General features: G+C 40.2%; 1 protein-coding gene across 1 annotated transcript; it reads left to right on the top strand.

Moving 5' to 3' along the window:
* Positions 1-446: 446 nt before the first annotated feature.
* On the top strand, positions 447-1,322 carry LOC127104374 (dual specificity protein kinase YAK1 homolog). The gene is made up of 2 exons (XM_051041561.1): positions 447-578; positions 885-1,322. The coding sequence occupies exons 1-2, from the start codon at positions 447-449 to the stop codon at positions 1,320-1,322; spliced, it is 570 nt and encodes a 189-aa protein (XP_050897518.1).
* Positions 1,323-12,156: the final 10,834 nt, after the last annotated feature.

Genomic DNA, 12,156 nt, shown 5'->3' with positions numbered 1-12,156 from the left:
AGGATACTTATTATTGAAGAGTCCGTTCATGTTTATTTTGATGAGTCTTTTCCAAAATATGTTAGGAAGGGTATTGTCATACCCCGATTTTGGCCCTGAAAATTTTTCCCCATCAATCACTCGTTTGCATTCTTTCTTCATTCACCTTCATATCCTTCATTCATGTTCATGTTTACTATTTCATATTTTTTACGTTTTTCACATTCCAAATTTACATTCATATTTTCTTCATTCACATTGAAAAAAAAATCCATTCATATTCAAGAATTTCCACATGCTCATTCATAGTTCGATTACTTCGTTCATTCATTCAATCATAGTCATCCATGTACATGGCATATGAATGACTTATAATCAAAAAAACATCTCATCACATGAATACATGAAGTTTATAAGATGCAAAAAGGGCTCTCTTGAATGACCTACATATTCTGGACTCGGAAACTATGACTTGGGACGAAATTGATGCCGTTGGAGTGCCTCCTTCCCCAAAGTCTGATCATGCTACTGCTGTACATATGGAGCGATACTTGCTCATCTTCGGAGACGGTTGTACTGAACATGTCTACACTGGCTTGGTCAGTAGTAACATCTGTTCAAGGGCGTGTTTCTGTTGCTAGTGAGGGTTTGAGTTCGGTTGTAAGTTCGAATGATGGAGAAGATATAATGTCAAAGATCTCCTTGGCCACGGGACATTTGGACAAGTGGCCAAATGCTGGGATTCAGATACCAACAGTTTTGTTGCTGTGAAGATCATTAAAAATCAACCTGCATACTATCAACAGGCGCTGGTTGAAGTAACTATTTTAACAACGCTAAATAAGAAGTACGATCCTGAGGATAAGCATCACATTGTTCGTATATTTGATTATTTTGTATATCAGCGGCATTTGTGCATATGCTTTGAACTGCTAGACACAAACCTGTATGAGCTTATCAAAATGAATCATTTTAGGGGATTGTCACTTGGTATTGTTCAGCTGTTCTCTAAGCAGATTTTATGTGGATTGGCTCTATTAAAAGATGCTGGCATTATTCATTGTGATCTGAAGCCAGAAAACATTCTTTTATATGCGAGCACTGTGAAGCCAGCAGAAATAAAGATTATTGACTTTGGATCAGCATGCATGGAAAACCGCACTGTATATTCCTATATTCAGAGTCGACACTATAGGTCTCCTGAGGTTCTTCTTGGATATCACTACACAACAGCTATTGATATGTGGTCCTTTAGGTGCATAGTGGCGGAATTATTTCTTGGAGTACCATTATTCCCTGAAGCTTATGCCAGTTTATTCACCAACCACCGTAACTGTTACTGAAAGGATAAACTTAGCTTCTCTTGATAAAAGGTCTAATAATGGGGGCTTCATTTGTCGTGACTGCATCTTCTTATCATGTGATCGAAACCAATTCCGATGATACTGATCAGTCAGACATGAATGCGCAACTTTTTCAAGGCCTTTCTAGTGTTCTACATTCAATGGACCAGGGTTTGATATGTTCTTCAAATTGTGATTTAGAAACAATGACAGAGGCCCATTGTCATTGTTACTACATTCTGCAGCCATCAGAAAATGGACCAATGCTTATGAGGGGGCAGAAGAAGTCAAACAAGCTCCTGATAACCGGTTAATTAATCCATCAGTCAATAAGCATGTAGAGAACTCTGTTCAAGCCTGTTTGCTAAAGATTGATGTAACAGATTATGATCCGCTGTTGCATGAAAGAGGCTTTCATCAAAAACTAAATGTGCTTGTCAAAGAAAGCCTACAATTGGGGTCAGTATTTCCCAAAAATGATGGTGCATAACTCGAACGGAGATCAAAATCCAGTGCAAGCTGCTGCCTTGCAAATTGCAGAAATTCTTATGGAAAAGCTTCCTGATACATTCTCTAAGATGTTTGTCAGTATCACTGCTACACAAGCCTCTTCCAGGGAGAAGGATAATGATTCCATATCTGGAGCATCATTTCACCGTAAGCACTATCAACTACGCAGTGGTAACTTAAATCCCGACGAAAGTCTCCTGGACGATTTGAAGATTCCAGTTCCAGTAAATGTGAGCGGTCCACCATGTTTTGTGGAAACTCCAACAGTTAACTCGAGCATTCACTCATCTGTTAGCTCAGCTGCTAAAACTTTTAAAGACGGGTACTTTCCTCCTGTTCTGGGGACTGTTGAAGTGGGTGTTAGTGATGATCTTTTGCACCCGAAAAATCTTTGCATCAAGTCGAAAACTGGCGTTGATGACCAAAGAGCTTGGAAAAGGAGATGGTGTGTCTGCTTTTGAATTTATTGGAAGTAGTGTTGTCAAATGCTTGCTAAAATAGTGTGTTTAGCAGATGAGAATTCAAAATGGATTGTTCTACGACTACTATTTCTTGATATCTATTTCACTTGTGAAGATAAGTCCAACTGGACCAGGCAAAGTGGAGCCAAAATGAATGTTATAAGGTCCCTTCTGCTGCTAAGCTGTGATTTCATGACTACTTGGAATTGCAGAAAGTTATTAGTGTCCAAGATGAAGCAGGTCTCAGTGTTTGTTAGATGAACTTCAACTATCAAAACTTGTGCTATCACACTCGGTCAAAAGTGAACAAGCTTGGAATCATAGAGATCAAAGATGAATTATCATGCATGGAATCACCGATGCTGGTTAATCTCATACATGACTAAATAACATACTTTCTCGACAATCATAGATTCCATCATATTGCAGCGGCTCCTGCAAAAGATTATGGAAGACCAAAGTTGTACGGAAGAAACTACATCTTGCGGTCATAATGATGATATTGTTCAAGCAATGAAGGATGAACTGGAATGGAATGAAACATTGATAAGGCTTTATGTCGGTAGAGAGGCTATATGGCTTCATCGTCGCTTTCTTTCCTCATGCTGGATAAATAGTTTCCTAACTGACTCTAATGAGGGATCCTACCATTCCAATGAGGCAACCAACATGAAGCTTCAATTGATGATTCAAAGCAAGCTAAAATTCAAAAGGCTGAGTCTGATGGAGGAGTAAGTTTGCTCCATGTCACCGAGGAGAGGTCCAGTTACACGGGATAATTTGCACCAGTTCAAAAAATTTCTTAGTGAGCCAGCAACACAGTCTTTGGTGGTTGGATCATCGTGTGCCACAACTACCTCAGTCAATTGAACTTCAGCTCCTATGATGAATTCAACGACCCGTTTACAGTTAGACAATGGCCTTAGCGTAGATACTGATCCTTTAGGGAAAGCTGAAAGAGTTATAGAATCAGCAAATATAAACACTTGTGTCGAAAAAGCGAATAAATTATCAGTGGATAAGGCTGTAACTGTGGTGCAAACATTTGATTCTTGAGTCGACTCTGAGTTGAATACGGTGAAATTGATTTAGCTCACATGTTGTCACAACAGCGAAAAGGCCAGGCTGATAAATCCTCTGGTTCCTATCACAATCAAGTCTCTTTGGATGATACTCCAACTCTGGCATTTCCATCTATTTCAACATCTGATTTCCAATTCAACCATGACAAGGCAGCTTCATATCTTAATTATGCATCAAGAGTGTCTATTCCATCATATAAATCTCCAAAAGGGACTGCTGGCTTTCCTTTACCTGGACATGAAAGCTTTCCTGAAAATAATAGTTCGATCAAAATGTTAGAAGATGCAATGCAAAGGTTGACCAATTTGTGCTCAGTTTTAAATGATATGGAGCCCATATGTGTTTTAAACCATGTCTTTGTTCTGAGAGAGTACATGAGAGAATGCGTTCTTGGTAATTTCAGAAGAAGGTTGCTTGGTGTTTTGAAAACGGATAATGATCTTCAACGACCTTTTGTTCTGGAATCACTGATTCAGAGACATGTTAGCATTGTGCATCTTGCAGAGCAGCACATCAACATGGACATTACACAAGGTATTCGTGAAGTTTTGCTTTTAGAAGCCTTTTCAGGACCAATTTCTTCTCTGCATTTGTTTGAGAAGCCAATAGGCCAACATACAGGATCGGCCACTGAATCTGTGTGCAATTAGTATATCAAAAATATAATCAAGGATGTATCCGGTGCTAGGATATTGTTTGTTCCAATTCATAAATGCTTCAGGAGTACAAGGCCTGTTGGTGGATACTTTGCAGAGTCAGTCATAGATCTAAGTGAGTTGCAGGCTTTTGTATGTATTTTTGGTGGCTATGGAGTAGACAGGCTAGGCAGAATGCTTAAAGAGCACACTGCTGCACTTTCAAATTGCATCAGGAAACACCTTTACTTTTCCTATTTACTCACACTCTTTGAAATCTGTCTTGGGTTTCAACCAAAGACAAGTTACACTCCTTGGTGTTGCTAATGATATTGGAGAAAACATTGGCTTGCTTCCCGGAATCGCTTGCAATAGACTCCCGCCTTTGGCTTATACTTTCTGTCGGTACTTTTACTTCTTTGGTTGGTTATGGTATTCTTTGGCTTGCTGTTACCCAAACACTCCCTAATCCTCCTTACTTACTGCTTTGGTTTGCCCTTGTTATTTCTTCCAACGGTAGTGCGTGGTTAACCACCTTGGTTCTAGTAACCAGCATGAGAAATTTCCCTGTTAGTCGAGGCAAAGTGACGGGAATCCTGAAAGGTTATGGAAGGCTTAGTGTTGCTGTTTTCACTCAAATTTACAGTCTGCTGCTTCATAACGATTCTTCTAAGTTCCTCATGCTGCTGACAATTGGTATTCCAGTTGTTTGTTTCAGTACGATGTTTCTGGTTAGGCCTTGTACACCAGCATTGGATGAAGACTCCACATCTAGTTCTCATTTTATCTTTATCTAATGTGCTAGTGTCATCTTGGGTGTATATCTTCTGCCACCACAATATTTGGTAATCTAATTCTATTAAGCGGTACAGTTTCCTATATTTTGGTGGCTGTGATGGTTATTTTTCTTATGGCTCTAATTGCTGTCCCCGTAAAGATGACATTGTATCCTAAAAGATTTTCAAATTCAGACTCTGAGCAACCACTCGGATCTTCAGACTCTCTCGGTCAAGGAAAGGATGATAAAATAGAGCCGCTGCTAGGATCTTCGGCAATAGGAACCCTGGAAAGCTCGAATGATGATAATCCATCTGAGGTAGCTTTGCTTCCTGGGATAGGCGAGGGAGCAATAAAATAGAGGAAGAAGTATTGGAATGAGCACAGGGCCTCTAACAGTGAAAAATATTCTAGCCTCATTGATTATGCACTCCAGGTACCATCAGTATCTGCAAATGTTGTGGATACTGATGATGAAAACTGTTCTAGTGAATCAAGAACTTCCTCTACTATTTTCCCCGATCAAAGCAAGGTTGTAGCAACGGATAATCACTTATGCAGTTTTGTTTTGAATACTTGAAGACATTGCGCTGGCATTCCTCGTTAAAACTCAACACGGCACGATATCCTTCTGCAATAACAACACAACAACACCATATAAAATCAGTTAATTCCAAAACAAATTTTTCATCTAAGTGAGTTACGGTGGTGAATTGTTTCTTACCAACAGTGAAGTCTTGGAAATGGAGAGAATTGAGGAAGAGGGACCACAAGTGGAATAAGGACAAAACTCCCCAGACATCCTCTGTACAAACAAACCTCTCCACTACACAGCAGACCTCCACTACATAGCAGGAAACACAGCAGAGGAAAGAGAAATTAGCCACATATAAAAGAGAGGCCACTGTTTATGAAGAGGGGAGAGCCGAAAAACCCTAATTCCTTAGAGGAGCCGTTACTGTTCACTAAGAGAAAAAGGAGCTGACGGCAAGGAGAAAAGAATACCATAGTTGTTCTTGGTGGTGAAAAGCGGAAGATCAAAAACCGGTTCAGACGGAACCTTACCTACATCCCTTGGTCAATCACACCGCAACCGGTTAGTTTCCTTTTCGAGCTTCTATTTCCATTTCTCCGTTTAGCTTCCTTGAAGCTTCCATTTGTGTTATCTTGCCGTTAAATCTTTGATGTTCAAAATGGAAAGAAACAGAATCTATGTGCGTTAAAGATGAACTTATTCTGCTACTGTTTTTTCAACTTTATATTTTATTTAAAAGGCTTGGTCCGATTTTTTATGGTATCTGTTAGCGCTTGAGATCATACGACAAGGATGTCTATCTGGCTGAGTTGGTAAAGGGATGCTTTGGCAAGCCTTTGGTCCTGGGTTCAATACCCGTGTGTACCATAGTTTAATTTTACAGCATTTTTTAATTTCTATTTCACATTTCTTTTTAATCCCCTCTTTATTCCTAATGTTTATTACCCCTTTTTATTTATTTTAATTGTTAAATATCGATTTTAATTTATGGATCCAACAATTTCCATGTTGTTTATCTATGATTATTTTTATCGATACATCGATAGTATTTCGCCGCGTTTTGATTAATCACATATGACATTCCAATTATTGTCAATATGTGCAAACCGGCTTTGAGCACATTATCTAGATTTCTTATTTGCTTTTCAATTTCCATCTGTCTTGCACGTCATTGCGTTATGCGACTTTGATTCGCATCTTCGCATCCCGATTTTTATCCGTGCACGTCCTGATGTTGTTTCTTTCAACTAAATTTTTGAGTGTTTTGTATATATAACTTGTTGTGTTATTTATTCACATGGCTTACTCTTGGGCCTTCATACAATGAGACAGTTCTCTTGCACTTACACTCATACATTGCATTATTTGCTGTTTGGGCCCGATTTAATTATTCTAGTACTTTGAATCCCCATTTGACAAAATGTACCCCACTCCCCTGATGTGTAATAATTTTACTGCTTTTCATTTCTTTATTTGTTTGACTGTTTAGTTAGCTATTAACACAAGAATAAAATCAACCATTTCCAAAAATATTAAAAAATAAGACTCGATCCAACGTCGAGTATTTTCTCAATAAATAAATCAACCCATTTCTCCCTCCCATCCTATTCCATTCCTTCCAAACCTTCATCAAATGCTTGATCCAACGTCAAGCCATTTTTCATAATAAAAACTCAAAAAATATTAATTCATATTTAAGACCCTTTCAATAAAGATGGAAATGGAACGTGGTGTATACCACGCCCTCCTTAGACTAGGGTTCGAGATGGATGTCTCGCCTATCCTAGCTCTCGCCATCATCCAAATTTATCTATTCTCCATTTCATTCAAACCTTCATTCAAACCTTTCTTAAACGTCCATCAATGCTTGATCCTACATCGAGCCAATTTCACAAACAAAAACTCAAAATACTTAATTCTTATCTAAACACTTTTCAATAAAGATGGAAATGGAACATGGTGGATACCGTGCACTCCTGAGATTAGGATTCGAGGTGGATGTCTCGCCTATCTTAGCTCTCGCCACCATTTAAAATTATCAATGCGGTTTCTTCAAACCCTTTCTCAATCAAACCTCAAAACACTTAATCCTTATTAAACATTTTTGCAAATAAGATGGAAATGGAACGTGGTGGATACCACGCACTCCTGAGACTAGGATTCGAGATGGATATCTCGCTCATCCAAGTTCTCGCCATTATTCAAAACACATCAAACCAATCAATTCCTTTTCTCGCCGTTGTGCGATTGACTCTTAAACCGTTTCTCAAAACGAAAGGTACTTTGTTTCAAAACAATGCAAGGCAATGTTTTTCCACCTGTTTTAGGTAGTCTAACAATGTTTTCGTCGATTTGACACAAAGTAGCTTTCGCTAAAATCGACCAACAAACAAACATTTTTCTACCCAGAAATATGTAAGCCTTGATTTCTCTGTTGAGATACGTAGGAGCAGGATTTGTAAATCTTGTCAGGCCCACTAATAAAAAACTTAGGTTTAGTCCTTCGTCAAAAATCCAAAAACATTTTCCTCTCTTTTATTCTTTATTTCCCACCTAATAACTTGAAAAGCCTAACATTTCAAACTAACACTAATGCGCACAACTAACCTAATGGTTCTCGTTGAGTACAACGGACGTGAGGGGTGTTAATACCTTCCCCTTGCGTAATCAACTCCCGAACCCTGATTTGGTTGCGACGACCAATAATCATTGTCATTTTTTCTTGGGTTTTATCGATATTTCCCCTTTCCTTTTTAGGAATAAATAAAGTTCGGTGGCGTCTCTATTCAGTCCATCATTGCGAGCGTGCGATTGCGCTTCGCTAGGTCGTATTCCCATTTTTCCATGAGGTACGACAGATGGCGATTCTGCTGGGGATATACCCAATCCCTAAGTGAGTTAAGCCTAGTTAGGACGTTTGTGTGCCTTTGTTTGTTTAATTGTGTGGCTTTTCCTTATTTATTGCTTTTATTATCTTTATTATTATATTGATATTTTTGTTATATATTGGTTCCACTGTGTTGGGTACTTGGATATTTGATTACAAACCATGTGGGAAAGACTCTACACCCGAGTCTAGAGTGAAAAAACATAAGATAGGACGATGGTTGAGTAGTACAGACTCCCGAGGTGAATACTTCGTAAGAGTCGGTACGAGAACCTCACTTAGAGTAGATCCTTTTGCAAATATTGTCGCCCGAGGTGTATACCTCGTAAGCTTCGATGTTTCAAAGGGGTCCATGACTCTAAGAACCTTTTAGAACATTGAATCTTTGGCCAACTAGAAATGATGGTTGCGTAGTATGGATTCCCGAGGTGAATACTTCGTAAGAATCGATACGAGAACCTCGCTCAGAATAGATTCTCTAGATGGAGTTGACGACCGGAAAGTATTTTCCGTAAGCGTCAAACATTCTTTTGAATCCATGACTCTGAGTACCCTGTCTAGAACCAAGTCGATGGTTGCGTAGTGCGGACTCCCGAGGTGAATACTTCGTAAGAGTCAATACGAGAACCTCACTCAGAATAGATTCCCTTGATGGAGTTGACGACCGGAAAGTATTTCCCGTAAGCGTCAAACATTCTTGTGAATCAATGACTCTGGGGATCCTTTGTAACAAAGCTCTAGATCATACCCGGTGAGAACCCCTGTTTTAGAAAGCAATCAAATTTATCCATACCTCGGACCTTTGAACCCGTACCAAAAAAGAAAAAAAACATTGCATCCATCCATTCATTGCATACGCATAAAAAGCAAAACTCTTAGTTTGTTTCGCATTATTTCAGAAATCCAAGACTTGTTAGCAAAATGAATCCTGAGAGAAGAAGCACTTTTCAGTTCAAATACAAGAACGTGGACCTTACCAGCCTACAGAAGTTGAGTGCCAAAGTAACACCAATCAAACTCAATAGCTTCATGCAAGACTATGGAAGAATTCTGGACATCCTAAATGAGAAGATGGACATGATGACCACAGTGACTATTGCTCAGTTCTATGATCCACCTCTACGTTGTTTCACGTTTTCTGACTTCCAATTGGCTCCTACCTTAGAGGAATTTGAGAGGATCATAGGCCGGAATTTGAAGGATCATAATCCATTTCCCACGTTCGATGAAGATATTCCTCCCAAGAGGATAGCTTTAGCTTTGGGTTTGAAAGTCTCTGAAGTCGTGGACAATTGGGATGTGAAGGTAGCTTTCAATGGTTTCTCTAGGAAATTCTTGGAAGATCAAGCTAAGAAGATGGAGAAAGAAGGGAATTGGGAAGCCTTCTATGCTGTGTTAGCCGTGTTGGTATATGGGATAGTTCTCTTCCCAAATATTGACCATTTTATGGACCACCTGACGATGAGAATTTTCCTCTCTGGTAACCCTGTACCGTTCCTCTTGGCAGACCTCCACTATGCTCTCCATGATCGCCATGAGAAGAAGGGAGGAATCATCTTATGTTGTGCGCAATTGTTGCATGCCTGGTTTAGATCCCATATGCCCGAAGAAGGTCCTTTTGTCTCAAGGGAACTCAAGCCTTCCCAGAAGTTAGCTTCCCTCACCTCTAGTCATGTTAAATGGTATATCAGGGTTTGGGAAACCAAGGATGTCATTGTCAGCATTGGAGACTTCCCCAATGTGCCTTTGATAGGAACCAAGGGTTGCATTAACTATAACCCCATGTCATCTCTGAGGCAGCATGGGTACCCTATGAATGGCCCTCCAAAAACTGAAGCTTTAGAGCCTTTCATCTTACACAGTGCTGAAGCAGATCATCCCATGGTGAAAAAGATCAAGAGGTCTTGGCAAGCAGTCATCAGAGAGCGTAAGGAGTTGGGTAAGAGAAATGTCATTGCTCAAGAGCCTTACACTTGTTGGGTTAGAGAGAGGGTTCAGATGGTTAAACTCCCTTTTCCATTTGATCTTTCTATCTATCCATTGGTTCCTGAGCCAGAACCCATATTACCTGAAGATGTAGAGAAGCTCAATGCCCGTATCAAGGAGTTGGAGTTGGAGAATGCTGACTTGAGAGTTAAGCTCGGCCGAGTCTCGATAGAGAATGGGAATTTGAAAGACGGTCAACAAAAGAAGGACAAAGAGCTTGAAATCTCCAACAAAAGAGCTAGATAATCTGAAGCAAGGAGGGAAAAATTCGGACAAGCACTCTACAACACTAAATCTGTGTTCAAATCAAAGGAAGAGGAGTTGGATAGAGCTTTACTCCGGATTCAAAAACTCAACAAGACTTTGGAATTGACCCTTGAAATGAAAAGGGAAGCACGACTGATTTCTGAGATTTGTACTCGTGAATTGGAGAATACCATTCAGAAATACAAGGATACTCTGGAACGCGAGAAGCTGAAGACTGAAGAGTCAGAAAGAGTTTGGACACGGCTGAAATATCATTTGGAACAAGTCGATGCTAGAATCCAGGCACTTGAAGGTGGGGATCAGGATGCTGCCTATATGGTGTTGCTAGGTGAATGCAGATATTGGAGAAACCTCTATAGGGACATAGAGGTGACCAAGGCTGAAGACTTACGCATTATCCAAGACCTCCAAGGGCTTTACACTGAGTGGAAGGGCAAATTTCTGAGGTTGTCCGGATTTGTGAGTTCCATCATGCGAGAGCTACCTGAGAAGCTGTAAGAAGCTGATTGGTGCATGTGTCCAGAGAACACCCCGCATCAAGTCTTTAATTTCATTAAGTTTTGTAAGGAAATGCTAGAAGGGATGACTACCGACCTTGCTACGGTTCGGAAAGCCCATAAGCCATAAGCACGTTGTTTGTATTTGAACTTGGCTATGAGATTAATGAAAAATCGCTTTTTGGATTCATTTTATTGTGCTTCATTTCCTTCTTATTTTTAATATTTACGAATAAGTGTTGTGGCGTTTTTGAAACGAATGACTGAAACTAACCAAGAGTTTTGCAAACAAGATGCATCCATACATGCATTCATGCATTTTCAAAATAGATTCTCACTCCGCCCTTTCTTCCTCCAGTTTCACACTGAATTTTCAACACCAGTACAATACTCGCGCCAAAGCAAGACAGAGAATGGCTGAACAAGAGAAAGAGAGCGCCCGAGTTAGAGCTGAACTAGACGAAATCAAAGGAGGCATGTCCCAGATGCGAGAGATGCTGCAAGCTTTAACCTTCAGGTTTGAGATTCCACAAGCGACCATGATTTCAGAGACCACGGGCCCAGCAGTAGAAGTCCCACCTCAGAGGATGTTACCCTCAACTCTTCCTCCGTATGGGCTACCTTATGACTTCGTCCCCCGAGCGGAGGTGGTGCACGAAATGGGGCAATCTATCCAACAAGCCGTGCCATTACCGGTTTACACTAACGCGTGTCCAGTCATCCATATTGTGGTTCCACCAGCTGCCTATGCTAGGCATATTCCTCATTATGAAGATCAAAACCACATGTATCAGACTGTCGACTCAACCGTTGCTGGTGACGAAGTAAGGCTTGAGGATTTCAGAGAAGTAAAGGAGAACATGCAGCTCCTCGAGAAGAAGTTCTGAGATCTAGAAGGAGACCACGTCTTTGGATCTGCTGCCAAAGAAATGTGTCTTGTATCCGGTTTGGTGATTCCAGCCAAATTCAAAACTCCAGACTTCGACAAATACAAGGGGCATACTTGTCCAAAGAGCCATCTCATCATGTATTACCGCAAAATGGCTGCACACGTGGAGGACGACAAGCTGATGATCCATTGTTTTCAAGATAGCTTGAGTGGGGCTCCTTCCAAGTGGTATTTGAGTCTGGATCAGAATAGGATCAAGTGTTTCCAAGACCTGCCAGACGCGTTCATAAAACATTACAAATATAAT

The sequence above is a fragment of the Lathyrus oleraceus genome, chromosome 7, assembly GCF_024323335.1.
Source record: "Lathyrus oleraceus cultivar Zhongwan6 chromosome 7, CAAS_Psat_ZW6_1.0, whole genome shotgun sequence".
Taxonomy (NCBI): Eukaryota; Viridiplantae; Streptophyta; class Magnoliopsida; order Fabales; family Fabaceae; genus Lathyrus; species Lathyrus oleraceus.
The sequence above is the reverse complement of the archived record's forward strand: the minus strand, read 5'-3'. Positions and strand labels throughout refer to the sequence as shown.